At 46.5% G+C, this 15,647-nt stretch overlaps 1 protein-coding gene across 2 annotated transcripts in view; it reads left to right on the forward strand.

Annotated features, from left to right (window-relative positions):
- Window positions 1–15,647, forward strand: part of CD72 (CD72 molecule) — a 196,254-nt gene that overhangs the window by 98,342 nt on the left and 82,265 nt on the right. For both annotated transcript variants that reach the window (XM_069626763.1, XM_069626762.1), the window contains exon 6: window positions 5,812–5,900. In XM_069626763.1, coding sequence (XP_069482864.1) covers window positions 5,812–5,900 — 89 coding nt within the window. The remainder of the gene's footprint in view (window positions 1–5,811; window positions 5,901–15,647) is intronic.

Below are 15,647 nucleotides of genomic sequence, written 5' to 3' on the forward strand. Positions count from 1 at the left end.
CCGCCTGGGTCGTACCTTTACCACCATGGCGTAAACTACGTTTACGCCATGGTGGTTGGCGGACTTACCGCCCCATTCCGAGGTTGGCGGGGCGGTAAGTCCCCAATCCCCATTTACCCTTCCCCATTCCCATTTTTGCCCCATAGGGCATAATGGGAGTGGGGAAGGCGTTAATTACGCCACCGTAAATTACGGTGGCGTAATTAACATCAAGGTCCCTTAGCGCCATGGATTTCAACACCTGGTGTTAAAACCTCCATGGCGCTAAGGGACCTCGGAATCAGGCGGTAAGGGTCGGCGCTGTTTACGCCGCCGTAAACCCCTTACCGCCTAAGTCGTAATGAGGCCCAGTGTTTACACATCTTTTAGAGGTTAGGCCTGAACCACCCAAAGGTTTGGTGGCAATGGCTGAGCAGCCAGGCTTAGTCTAAGGAGGGAGAAGGACTGTGGTGAGGCACACAGTACTTAGAGCATACAATCAGTTCAAGTAAACACTGACACACTAGCAGTTATATAAACATAGTTATTTATTTTATATCCGCTAAGGCTTTAGAAATAAGTCATGCAAGTTCTATTCACACAGTAATATCACTGTAGAATAAAAGGTAGCACACTTAAATCAAAAGGTAGAAGAAGGCTCAAGTAAGGAAAAGTCCTCATGAACAGGACTTAAAAAAGTACAGCCACAATTTTAGGAAAATGGTGACCCCTGGTTCCCCTACTGCAGCTGCAAAGACAGCCTGCGGTTGACGTCCCCAAAAAGTCATGCAAAAAGGTACACTGCCACCAGCCCTTCAGATGAACTTGTAACAGTAACTAAATGTTACTGGAAAAGTCAGCAAAGGGATACAATTGGCCTCATTACAAGTGTGGCGGTCCGGAAACAAGGGTGCCGGTAAGCTTTCCGGCACCCTTGTTTCCGGACTGCCACACTATGAGTCTGTCTGCCGGGGCCGCTGCGCCCGACAGGTCTGACACGGCCGGGTGCAGCGGCCCCAGTAGGAGACTCATCACTGAAGCACTGGCACTGTTAGCAATGGTGCCGGGGCTTCCAAGTCCCCATTCCCATGGAGTCCTATGGGACTCCATGGGAATGGGGACTAACATTTTCCGGCACCTATCCTCCCGGTCTGCCTGCACTTGTAATGTCCAAAGTGGCACCAGGAAGCTAGGTGCCAGAAATGGTGTTACGAGGTTGGCGGCAACCGGCCGATAGCACCGACAGGTTACCGCCAACCTCGTTTTGAGGTCCAAGGGCCTCATCATGAGTTGGGTGGTATATGGGCATTATTAACGTCGAGCGTTATTAGCGTTAACGTCGGGATTAGTTGTGCAGAAACCGCCGTATCACGAGTCTGCGGAAACTCGCACATGTTCACAGTGATAACACAAATACCGTCTGATGCCAATAGTGCCGGGAATAGGGCTACTATACGAAAATCCAGTGCAAAAAGCGCTACCGCCGGCAACACCCCACAATGCGCGCAAATAGCACACGCTATTAGCGCCGCGGGACATTTTTCACCACGGGAGACAGAGCAGCAGCCATGTTGGAAATTACAATACACCAAATATCAGAGCCCCTGGAAGCCATCCTGTGAATCTGTGCACGGAATATGTCACAGGAGTGTGTTAGGGGCAAGTCTGCCCTGGATAGGCAGCGCAGGCCCAAGTTCACCGAGTGGAGGAGGTGCTAGGGCACCAGGATGAACTCTATGGGTGCCAACAAAAGAAGACTGGGTACCCGCAGCGCACAAATATCTGGATAGAGATCAGCATAAAGGTCACTGCGGCCTGCCGTGTCCCCATGGATGGCGAGGACTGCCGTAAAAGATTTAATGACTTACGGGTCCGGGTCACTCTGGCACAGCACAGGACTGACAGCATGGTAACAGGGCCACCACCACCACCATCGGAACTGATCCCATGGGAGGAGCTGTGCACCAGCATAATTCAACATGGCCCCCATTGAGGAAGTTGGAGGAGTGGAGGTAGGAACTGGCATCCAGGAGGCTAAATGTGAGTCAACCCTCCCCCCCTAATCCCAATTGTAATGTGGACAGGCCACCACACCATCCCCTAGTGTGAATACCCATGAGCCAGGCATTGTGAGTGTGTGCAGTGTGTGGGAGCCACCACAGGCACCCACGGCAGCACCTATGTGCCAATGCACCCAGGCCACCCCTGTGACCCAGAACTATGGGGGGGGCAGCCAAGGGACATATCCAAGCACCATGCAACACACAGCCATGGTGGGGGCACAGCAGTGCCCCATTGGCAGGTGGACGTTTGAAGAACCAGCACCCCCCCGATCACTGAGTGCAACAGCACAGCTGGTACTGTGCATCAGACGCATGCAAGACAATGGCTAGGCCATCAATGCCCCTCTGCCATGCCACCACAGTAAATACACATTACCAAGAGCGTCCCCCCTCCCGCACCAGGCAAAAATATTTACCTACCCATTGCAAAATGCAGGCAGACCAGGTGTATGCATGAGTCCAACCACCCTGTGCAACACCCCACCCTGTAAGTACAGCTATGCATGCCAAAATACATGAGGGAATGTGCCCTAATGCCATTCCCTATGTATCCTACGCTTTTTGTCCCTCCTGTTTTTTTATTTTGTGAGATCAGCACACCCCACCTTATGGGGAGGGGTGAGGGGAAACATTTTTTATTTTTGCACTTCACACATCACATGAAATTATGTAATCTTTTGTAAATGCATTTACACAAATGTGATTTAAGATTCCCTTCTGCAAATATTTATGGAGTTGACTCCAAAGTGAATTCGTTAGTAGATAGGTTTAGGTGCTCCATTGTATGCAGGGTGTTAGGAAGGCAAAATTAATGCAGACAGGCGCATGACATGGAAAGACATTGAGGGTCATTTTCCAAGTCCCGAAGTGTAGAGGTAAGCCATAAGACCAAGTGTAAGCCGTTTATGCCTTACCACTATACTCCTTGAGATTTTAATTCTATTTGGAAGTGGAATAGGGACACACACGCGAATTGCCATTTCCACCTAAAATGACTCCTGGTTTTACGACAGCATGACATGTTGTGCTGGTGTAAAACTGAGATATTCCCATCGAATCCACATCTTTTATAGCTGCTAAAGGAAGGATTCTGTCGGAACCCATTGTTAAGTCTAAATAGAAAGCAGCATTTTGACCTTTTGCAAAAGGGAGTGCAGAAACCAATCTGACAGGCAATGTCGCTGGTTTTTACTCTTCGGTTAGTACTCCATTTTGCAAATGATTCAACTTGCACGGAGGGCACCCAAAAGCATGTGAGTGTTAATGTTGACGTTTGTTAGGCAGAATTACATGCAGTATCCTTTGGGAACACTGCACACAATTAAGACTACAGGTGTAAGCACAATCTCACCTTTGGTACAAGCCTGTACTACACATTTATGTGGTAGCAGTGGCTGAGCAGCCAGACTTATCTCAGTGGGATGTGAGCAGTACAAGATGTTACACAAAGGACTTGCAATCACAGTAGTTCAAACAATCACTTACTCAAGGTTTCTTGATAAGAAGCATCTCAATATCACACTATAATACACTACAGTACACAACCAATTAGTTTCTGAACAAGTTAGGCTCCCCTGAAGTTGGAGCAAAATGGCACTTCAGTAACCTTCAAAAGGGGTAGAAAGACAAAGTTTATAAGAATCAAAACACAATTACTTTCAGAGGCAGGGTAAATAGTTTCAGTTCACTAGAGGCAATTCAATTCAATAGGTCTGTGGCAAAGTCAATGGTTCAGTGTCTTGGATAGGATAGCATAGTTCTGGGAGTAAACCGTTAAGTCTTTGCCAATGTTCTTAGAGGTGGTTTGCCAGAAAAAGAGTTATATGTTGGATTAGGAGCGAACAAGACTCCAAAGTTGGGAAAGTTTCACAAACTTTCACCGTGGACAGGAAGGATTTCCACACTGCGTTTGCACAGTACCTTATGGATGAAGAAAAGCTGTAGCTGAGGCAGTTGTTCCTGGCAGTTCCTGCAGATCTCGCTGTTCCTGAGCTTCAGTCGTGGGGACAAGAAGGAGTATGTCGGGAGGTTCCTGCACTGCCCAGGGAAGAAGCCACAAGCTCGGCTAAACGTCAGTTTTAATGTGTGAGTGCCTTAAAGTCCACCAACTGATATCCTTCTCACTGGCTATCCGGTTTTCAACAGCAATGTGAAGAAAATTCGACCAGTATGGAGACGGTGTCCAGGTGGCTTGCGTGTTGGTCGTTCCCACCAGCACAAGAGAAGAAGTCGTCCTTGAAGGGGCTTCTCTGTCGAGGGAGTTTCAGGCAATTTGGACCTGCAGCAGGGCTTCACCTGGCAAACCAATGGTCCAGGAGTTGCAGCAGTCGTCTTCCTTCAGCTCGTCTTCGGTTCTTTCGTTCCAGTGATCCACTCTGCCTTCCAAGTCCCAGAGACCTGCTTTTAAACAGTTTTCTCCCATTCATTCCAGCCTAGCTGTTACTCACTCAGCAGAGTGGCTGTCCTTGCCGGACAGTCAGCCAGCCAATCACGCCAGAGTGCATTCGGGTCTCCTAGGAGACTAAGCACAGGGAGTTTCGGGGACCTCCCTCACATCCTGTCCACCCCAGACACTCAGCCGCCAGAGGAGAGCTTCAGCACTGAAGCCCGCCAAAGGCCATCGAACAAAGAGACAAACACTATAAGGACCTTTCCTAAAAGAAACGGCAAAAAAAGATGACCGGAGTCTGTTTTTACAGAGGGGTCTTGGGCGCCATATTGAAAAACATGGCTGACCCGATTTTTGGTTACCAGTGTTTGCGGTCTGGAAAAATCATAGTAGTTTGTTCTAAAACCACTGCCACCAGCCATTTCAAGAGGAAAGGGTAACATTTGACTGTTACATGAGAGTTTAGACATAGGGGATGCTAGGCAACCCCTCCCGCACTTTATAGGAAGATAGTTTGTGCTGGGTCTATGAATTTAAAAAGACTAGCAAAGTCTATTTTACTTTACATGCACTGGGAGACAGTAGTCAGTCCCAGAGAAGGTATTTAAACCTTGGGAAGTCTGAAAGACACCCCTCTGCCACTGCACTGAATGGGCTGTGTAACACACAAGAAAAAGATGATGCCTATGGAGTTGTCTAAAAACTCCATATCCAAAGAACACAAAAGTAAAACACACATCAAAATACATGAACGAGTGGGAAAACAGGTTCATACTCTTTCCAGGTAAAAATTAAAGTCTTAGAAATCCAGCAAAGTTGCTGGAGGTCTCAAAAGGTAAGGGAAATTAGCACATTTCTGAGAAATCTCCCTAACAGCGTTCCACACAATGCAATTATCACTTATTATAATGTAGCCCAGATTGACAGTTATCCACTGCACTGTTTTTCCTCTGCACGGTATTTCGAATGGAGACCCCAGGGAAAGGGTCTTGAGCGGGTATCAGTATTGATCTGTCCTCCTGTTCATAGCATAATCTAACTAGGGGAGGCATATTTAACGTATGTAGGCCAACCCTAGAGTGAACTAAGCGCCTCCCAACTGCAAAAAATGCAAGTATTTCCCTAGGAGGCATCTGTTGCCCACTGAAATGTACACAGCAGGCGCTGATTACATTGGCAGAGAAGAAACTGCAGAATGCCAGTACTTTCTGAAAGTGCATATTCTTCACTCGTGTCTCATGAGCTGTGAATGTCACATTTCTTGGTAATTCTGTCGAGCGTGCAGCTGCACAAATTCAGGTCGAAATCATATAAGCAACTCTTTTTTCAAGTAAAGCATTTTTGGAATTGCTGTGTAACATATTCTTTTGTCATTTTTAGGAATTCATGAAATCTCATCAATTAGAAAGAAAGAAATACTGGGTTGGTTTAAGAACTAACTGGAACAGCGGTAAATGGGTTGATAGCAAGTAAGTGCTAACATCTATGTTTGTTTCTTCAGTTAAAGCTGGAGTTCGATTTGTTTGTAAAAGAAAAGGGGATACAAAGTTTTTATAAAAATAAATATACATTGATCCTAACTGTTGATGTTTTATCTTATCTGTATTCCAGTGAAAAAAACGTTCTTAATTTTTTTGTAAAAATGTTTCCCATCTCTGCCACTTGGTTTGGCAGAATTACCGTCGGATTGCAACTGGCAGTGTGGCGGTGTTAGTCCCCATTTATTGAGTCCATAGGGCTCCATGGGGATTTCGGCGGAATTACCGACGGCGGTAATTCTGCCAATTTTGCTGAGCAGTTTTGGTACAAAAGTGGAGGATTTAACTACAACTTTTTGCTCGAGGTTTTCCTCCACCTTACCTCAAAACCCATAGTTAGGTGGTGCGGTAATGTGGCAGTAATATGGTGGCAACGGAAGTACAGCAGCATTACCACTGATATTTCCTGCACCGCCGAACTCGCAATGAGGCCCACAGTCTTTTGAATCCACTATAACAGTAAAGAAACAAAGGACAAAATTGCACATTCTCTTTTTACTTACCTACTAATGGCAACGTTTTAAAAGTAGTAGTACCAGAAGTAACAGTGCTATTAGTATTAGTATAGTATTACCCGAAGAAGTGGCACTATTAATAGTATAGTAGTAGTAGTGCTAAATATAATAGTTATGATAGCATTACTACTACCAACAGTGGAACGATCACTACCAACATTGGTGCTCCTACTTCCAGCAGTAGTGTCACTACTAAACGTAGCACTATTATTAATGATAAAACCAGAAGTAATGATTTAACTAACAATATCATACTTTTCAGTGCTATTAGTAATATTATTAGCAGTAGCATACTATTAGAATGGAAACATTAGTGGTAGCAATACTACTACTACTGCCAGTAATAAGCATGGTAACACTACTTCCAGAACTAGTGCTACAATTACTACCATTCCAGTAGCAATACTATTACTACTACCATTAATAGCAGCAACAGTGGTATCACTACTAACAGCATCAAAAGCAGCACTATTGCTACCAGTAGTACTGCTAGTACTGCTGGTAGTGCTACTAGAATGATTGCTCCTGGCAGTAATACTAGCAGTTATGGTGGTATGCATTGGTACTAATTGTAGGACTGCTTTTAGTAGTACTGTAGCAGATGTAGTTGTAGTAGTAGTAGTAGTAATTGTGATGATAACAGTAGTAATACTACCGCTAGTGGTAGTAGTGGTTATATACATGTGGTAGTAGTTGTAGTGCTACTAGTAGTGCTAATATTGCAAGCAGTGTTAGTACTGGTTGTCATTGTAGTACACATGGTACTGGTAAAATGAAGGCTTCTACTACTACTGTTAGTCATCATGCTACTACTTCTGCCTTACAACTGGCAATAGTGTTTCTACTATTAGTGGTTGTATTACAAGTGTTAATCATGGGAGTCGTACTACTAGTAGTAATGCTAGTGGTTCTGAAATTACTACTCCCTGTGTTGGCAGTAGTACAATCTATGGTACTGGTAGCTACTGCCTCTTCCTTTCTGTTCTTAGCTCTTAGATACAAGGGTGTCTCTCTTCAGACATCCAAAGAGAAGGGCAGACAAAGAAAAGGGCAATTCCTGTTGGGACTTGTTCAGACCGGGAGGCCCGAGGACCAGAACCCTTGTCCCTCTTAACATCAGATAAGCTCCCATAAATATGTGTTTCACCCCTCTCTCCCAACAGCCCATTCCTGCCACCAGCACTCATCGCCAACCACGCCGCTCACCAGCAACACCATGGACACTGCATCGCAGCAACCTCACTCACGTCACCATATACCATATCACCACTCCAGTACCAAACACAAAATGAAAAGTGAGGCTCGCCAGTGTCCGCTCAGCAATCAACCATGCATCCGACATCGCCAACCTCATCACCACACAGGACTTGGATGTCATCTTCATGAGTGAGTACAAGAATGTCCAAACAAGATTGGCAGTGGCCTCGCCATCATTCACAAGGCATCATGGATATGCACCCAACTGGACGTCGCCACCATTGTCTCTTGCGAAAACTTATCCTGCCACTTCCCACTCTCCCCAATGGACACAGTCCCTTTTCATCTCATCTACAGACCACCCAAGCCCAACACCTCCTTCATCGAGGACTTCACAGACTTGGTCACCACTATATCTCTCACGCACACCAAAAACATCTTCCTCAGCGACTGCAACATCCCCAATCCAGCAACCGAGTCAATGAAGGAAGCCTGTCTGTGCCTGTCCTTCACTCCAGCACAGCAGCGCGAAGGAGGTGGGCAGAAGCCCCCTCACTCCCAGCAGTGCCTCACCTGAGAAGCCTCCCATCGATGCTACACGCCGTGCCCTGGACAGCCACCCGATTCGCATCTGCGACGCCGATCCTCGCAGGTGAAGTCCCTCATGGCCCCCAACAGCCCTGAATAAGATCTGCCTTCTATGTGCTGTCCGCCAATTGGTTGTGCCTGATTTTGCACACTGCAAGGCTTCGGGACGCGACTCTCCTAAAATGGCCGACGTCGTTTAGTGTATGAGTTGCTAAGCAACTGCTCCTCTGGCTTCAGCCTCCTAATTGGCTGTTGCGTGCCTTCTTCCTGAGTCGCCCCCGCCGGAAGGCGACAGCCGGCCCTCTGCAGGAAGGGCCACGCAGAAAGGGTCAGGCCTGTCTGTGCCTGTCCGTGATGGACCACAGGCACAGGGCCAATCCGAGACACTGCCCCATGTATGTAAGCCTTCTGTTACTACTAAATCACAAGACATCCTGTCACCTGGGCCTCATTTCCAGCTCACCCAAGCACCTTGGTGCTCTAACTATAGGACAATTTACTGGGTGGTCTCGGTACGCTGACATTCTCTACGCCCTCCTTCAGAGTTCTAGTCCCCCATCTCCTGCCTACCTTGTTATCAGCAATGTTAACATCACCTTCTAGCGTCACCTACTGCTTCTATGAGCTACTATCTTAGTAGGCTGACCTCAAGTCTACTAATTGATTCTCCTCGTACAGCCGCCAGCTATTTATTTTGACACTAACCCATGCCTCCCAACTATCTGCTTAACTTAGTATGGTTCGTCTTAGGCAATTCATTAGTCTCCTGGCCCTTGCTACACTGTATCTATGCGTCGCCAGTGAGCTAACTGATCACCTTCCGGTCCAGAAAATGTCCTGGTCTAGCCAGATCAAACCTACACCTTTTCTTCCCTCACTAATAGCAACTTATGTGATCGCCCAGAGTAATCTGCCTCCATGTTTACCTACCCACCCCCCATCTGCAATAACAACCTAACTCGCCTGAATGCTCCCAATGACTTACCCCAGCTCACGCCGAGCCAATGGATTGAGAAATTCACAGCCAAACCCACGCCTAACAAACCATGCCGTGGACCGACCAGAAATTCTAGACTTGGGACCAGACTCCTGTAAGACACTAACCCAGTTAACCCTTACCTGGATACAGCAGTACTGCCACCTCCTACTCCACTCACTCCGTGCCAACCATCCCAGTCCTCCACTCGCACAGACAAAAAACCTAAACCTAAATGGGATAGACAGCACATCCCATTACCTACTAAATGTACTGATACCCTACTCCCCACCGTTAAAGGAGCATTAACAAATGCAAGGTCAATAGTTGCACATGCAATAGACATAGCTGACCTAATTACTAACAAGGAACTTGATTTCCCTCACTCCCAGCAGTGCCTCACCTGAGAAGCCTCCCATCGATGCTACACGCCGCGCCCTGGACAGCCACCCGATTCGCATCTGCGACACCGATCCTCGCAGGTGAAGTCTCTCATGGCCCCCAACACCCCTGAATAAGATCTGCCTTCTATGTGCTGTCCGCCAATTGGTCGTGCCTGATTTTGCACACTGCAAGGCTTCGGGACGCGACTCTCCTAAAATGGCCGACGTCGTTTAGTGTATGAGTTGCTAAGCAACTGCTCCTCTGGCTTCAGCCTCCTAATTGGCTGTTGCGTGCCTTCTTCCTGAGTCGCCCCCGCCGGAAGGCGACAGCCGGCCCTCTGCAGGAAGGGCCACGCAGAAAGGGTCAGGCCTGTCTGTGCCTGTCCGTGATGGACCACAGGCACAGGGCCAATCCGAGACACTGCCCCATGTATGTAAGCCTTCTGTTACTACTAAATCACAAGACATCCTGTCACCTGGGCCTCATTTCCAGCTCACCCAAGCACCTTGGTGCTCTAACTATAGGACAATTTACTGGGTGGTCTCGGTACGCTGACATTCTCTACGCCCTCCTTCAGAGTTCTAGTCCCCCATCTCCTGCCTACCTTGTTATCAACAATGTTAACATCACCTTCTAGCGTCACCTACTGCTTCTATGAGCTACTATCTTAGTAGGCTGACCTCAAGTGTTACCTTCATCATATGCTATAGCAACTGGAGCGCCCCACCCCATGATGACTAATAATGTTATGTACAATCTAAGCACGGCAATATGTATACCAGAACGGTCCGTCTGTGATGTTGTCTACTGCCTGTAACCAAGATTGTGGCACCTACTCTATGTACATACCAGGCGCACTTCCGCCTCCTCTATGCCTGCTCCAGCAACTATCCAGACAATGCTTTAACGCCGTTATATGCCTCTCTGTAATTCACATGCCTGTTACGTCCGCATGCCACTTTATGCTATGCTAACATTACTAATTGATTCTCTGAGAATATGTACTGTACAGTCTACTAATTGATTCTCCTCGTACAGCCGCCAGCTATTTATTTTGACACTAACCCATGCCTCCCAACTATCTGCTTAACTTAGTATGGTTCGCTTAGGCAATTCATTAGTCTCCTGGCCCTTGCTACACTGTATCTATGCGTCGCCAGTGAGCTAACTGATCACCTTCCGGTCCAGAAAATGTCCTGGTCTAGCCAGATCAAACCTACACCTTTTCTTCCCTCACTAATAGCAACTTATGTGATCGCCCCGAGTAATCTGCCTCCATGTTTACCTACCCACCCCCCATCTGCAATAACAACCTAACTCGCCTGAATGCTCCCAATGACTTACCCCAGCTCACGCCGAGCCAATGGATTGAGAAATTCACAGCCAAACCCACGCCTAACAAACCATGCCGTGGACCGACCAGAAATTCTAGACTTGGGACCAGACTCCTGTTAGACACTAACCCAGTTAACCCTTACCTGGATACAGCAGTACTGCCACCTCCTACTCCACTCACTCCGTGCCAACCACCCCAGTCCTCCACTCGCACAGACAAAAAACCTAAACCTAAATGGGATAGACAGCACATCCCATTACCTACTAAATGTACTGATACCCTACTCCCCACCGTTAAAGGAGCATTAACAAATGCAAGGTCAATAGTTGCACATGCAATAGACATAGCTGACCTAATTACTAACAAGGAACTTGATTTCCTAGCAATATCTGAAACCTGGCTCCACGCGGCGGCAGGGCCTGCCCTAATGCTCGCCATTTCCGACTCATACACCCTTATCAGAGCCGATAGGCAGACATCCAAAGGAGGAGGAGTTGCCTTCATAGCTCGAAGCAACTTGGCACTCAGACTCTGCCCATCACCCACCTTCAAGTCCTGTGAACTTATATCAGTCAAATTAACTACATCCCACTCCAGTACTATCATGCTCCACCTCATCTACAGACCTCCGGGACCTATAAAAGAATTCGAGGAGGATATTACCACATTGCTCTCTAATAGCATTAAACCATCCTCACAAACTATAGTCCTAGGCAACTTTAATCTAGGCTTCGCCGACCCTAATGACCAGGATGCTAAATCCCTCGAAAATGCCTTGGGCGCTCTCAATTTCACCCAAAGAACAAAGAACCCACTCATGTGAAAGGTCGAACACTGGATTGGCTTGCCCACCACAACTGTGAAACTTCCATAGCCGCCATTGATCCTATGTCTTGGACAGACCACTCCCTGATTACATTCAATACTAAGGCCACCCGCCCAAACACTAAAATAAGTATCATGGCTCCTCCATCACTGACCAGAAAGAAGCTTAATATAACAGCTGAGAACTTGGCCCCCATCCTTATCCCTATTGTGAACTCTTCTACCACCAAAGACCCAGAAGAGCTAATCAACCTATTCAACAACACATTGACTAAAGCCCACGACACCATTGCCCCTCTGAAACTCCGTAGAGGCAAACCTAAAGCACATCTTAACTCATGGTTTACCCCACACTTAAAAACTCTAAGAGCTGAAAAAAGGAAATGCGAGACCACCTGGAAAAATCTACCCACCAAAGAGAATAAAAACAAAATCACTGAAATCTCCGCTATATACAAAGCCGAGACCATCAGAATTAAACAGGAATTGTATAATGACAGGATCTTAAACACAACCTCTAGCACTAAAGAACTATTTGAAATTCTAAGAGAACTAGAATCTCCCACCACTCCAGACGATTCTCTCCCTAAAAATAAGGATTGGTGCACCAGCATACAAAACGCTTTAGCAAACAAAATCACCACACTACAAAATAAAATTGCCACTAAACGTCTAAATATCAACGGCCCTGAGACTCTCAACAATCCCGAAAAACACAAAGCATGTAATGGCCTGGAGGAATTCAAATTCGCCCAAGTCACCATACCTGAGGTCGCTAAGATCATAGCCTCCCTTAAACCTTCGAGATGCCAAGGCGACATTTGCCCTCCTCAAATCATAAAAGATATGGCTAGTGATCTTGCCCCCTTCATCACAAGACTCATAAACACCTCTTTCAAAACTTGTCAGGTTCCTACCAATCTGAAAAATGCCTGGGTGTTGACCTTAATCAAAAAAGCCTCTCTAGACCCCACCATCCCGACTAACTACAGACCCATAACAACGGTCCCCTTTCTCCTGAAAATTATTGACAAGGCAGCCTATCTCCGAATACAGACTTACCTGGAAACAAACAACCTCCTAGGACTTAGACAGTCAGGCTTCAGACCCCTCCACAGAACAGAGACAGCCTTAATTGACTTGAAAACACAAATCGACCTCCTGAATGACAACAGACAATGCGCCTTTCTCCTCCTGCTTGACCTCTCTGCCGCCTTTGACCTGGTAGACCACAACATTCTCTGCAAACACCTCACCTGCCAACTTTTCCCAAGAAGCCTCCAACTGGATCAAATCTTTCCTCAACAACAGAACCATGAGGGTTTTCTCCCCCACGGACTCGGCTGACCCCATCCACATCACATGCAGAGTACCACAAGAATCCTGCATCTCCCCCACGCTACACAACATTTTCACCAAACCCCTTTTTGACATTCTGGACCATCTGGGCGTCATCTACACAAATTATGCATATGACACCCAGATACTGATTCCCCTCTCTAGTGACTATGACTCTGACAACGCCCGACTTAACCAAATCTACCTTGTCATTCAAGCATGGATGGCCACCCATAGCCTCTGCTTAAATGATGAGAAAACTGAAAGGTTCCATGTAATAATGTCGCCACAAAAATCTCGCCATGCAAAAATATCGCCGAAAAATGGCCGTTTTTTGTGGCGGCATTATTGCATGGAACATGCGGGGGACACCCCCGCAACCCTCAAACTTTTTTTTTTCTTATTTTTTTTTTAACATTTTTTTTTTGCCCCTGTCCCCATATATATGGTCACCCAAATAATATCGCCACAACATTTTCCCGGCGATATTATTTACGGCGACCATATATATGGGGATATTATTACCTGATACCAACTGAAATTCCTATCTTAGGTGCCACCCATTACCTTAACAAACTGAATAATAAATACACCTCCTTCAACATAGACGGCAACACAATCAGAACATCCCAGGAAACCAAGACACTAGGCTTCTATATCGACTCTACTCTGAGCCTGAGGAAACAAGTTAACGCCACCGCTTCAGCCACAGGCTACACTTGTAAGCTGATCAATGCCAGCAAAGCCTACCTATCAGTAAACAGCCGCATCACACTAGCTTGTGCTGTAATCCTATCCAAACTTAATTATTGCAACGCACTATACGCAGGAGCTAATAAACACGTTTTAAATAAACTACAAACCCTACAAAACATTGCGCTGAGAACAGCTCTCTGTATTCCCAGGAATGCACACATTTCTGAATTAAGACAGAGCCACAAATGGCTCTCAATTAATATTCTTCAAACTTGTCTCCACTACCTATAAATGCCTCAATAATGCTGCCCCCCCATATCTCAAAGAGAAAATTACCAGGAGAACTTCCTCCCGACCCACCAGATCAGTCAACTCCTGCTGCATTATCACTCCTCGCTACAAACTAAAAAAAGCAGGGGGCTCTAGCTTCCCGGTTCAAGCAGCCTTAGCATGGAATGCCCTCCAATTTAACTTAAGAACTGACCAAACCTTCCACTGCTTCAGACTGAACACCAAAAAGTGGCTCCTCGCCAATGACACCACTATGTCCCTTGACAACTGACCTTCCTCTGACCTCTCCTGCATGCTACCTCGAGCACTTATTGCATTACTGTCTGATTGTAAAATATTATCCTACTGCTGTACTGTTCGCAGTCTCTTTCCTGATTGTGTATCTTTCTATGTATGCCTCTAAATCGTCTCTGTATATGTAACCTAAGCTGTCTTGCTATGCGCCCAATTACCTCAGGGTCCGGTGCGCTCTTTAAATAAATAAACAAACAAACAAACAAGTTCTCCACTGGCTACTCGCCACACTGAACCTCAAACAGCACACAAAAGAACCAACTAAAGGAAAGATAATAGCCTCGACCTTATCATCACCACACTGCCCACCATCCATCACAGCTCTCCTATTCCCCTTGACTGGTCGGACCATCTGGCAATACCCTTTGAAATAAGTCTGACTACACCTCTCAAACAAACCATTTTCAAACCAAGCAATCAAGCCTTCAGATCTTTCAAGAACTTCCCAGTGGAGGCTCGCACAGAAAACCTCACCAAACTCCACCTCACATTGGCTGATGTACCTCTAACAAACCAGGACTGCAACTCGCTTCCCCAAGAACTCAACACCACCCTCATAAACAACATCAACCACCAAGCCCCCATGAAATGGGGCACCCCCAAGCCTAAACCTTCAGCACCCTGATACACTCAAGAACTCAACCTCAACAAATGAACCATGAGAAAACAAGAAAAGTATTGGTGAAAATCCTGAAGCACATCCGACCTTGGGCTGCTCAACGAACTCTGTGCTAAGCGCAGAATATTGATCAACACTCCAGTCCAACTACTACCAAAACACCATAGCCAAGGCCAACAAGGCCATAGCCAAGCGAGTCCTCTTCAAAGCCTTCAAGCACTGCATCAACCCTCTGGCCGACCCACCCTTAGCACACCCCATTGAAAAATCCACCACATTCAGCTCTTTCTTCATCAATAAGATCCACATGATCCACCAACACATAGACACCAGTGCGATAACTGACAGCACACTACACATCCCATCTCACAGGGTTGCTGCCGGATTCGTAATGAGGCATTATGTCCTGGCACGCTTTCCTTAAGGTTCGAGCGATCATGGAGCTTGAAAGATACCATTTACGCATGTTCACTCTATAACAACATACTATCTAAACACCTGCCTTAGCCATCTGTCCTGGTCAGTGTGATAATTTCGACCTGTTCTCACTTATAGGGGCTGCCTCGCCCACTAATTGGGCCTGATCTTGCTCCCTTTGATGAAATATCCACTACTTGAT

This window comes from Ambystoma mexicanum, chromosome 6p, assembly GCF_040938575.1.
Source record: "Ambystoma mexicanum isolate Mex_15411 chromosome 6p, UKY_AmexF1_1, whole genome shotgun sequence".
NCBI lineage: Eukaryota > Metazoa > Chordata > Amphibia > Caudata > Ambystomatidae > Ambystoma > Ambystoma mexicanum.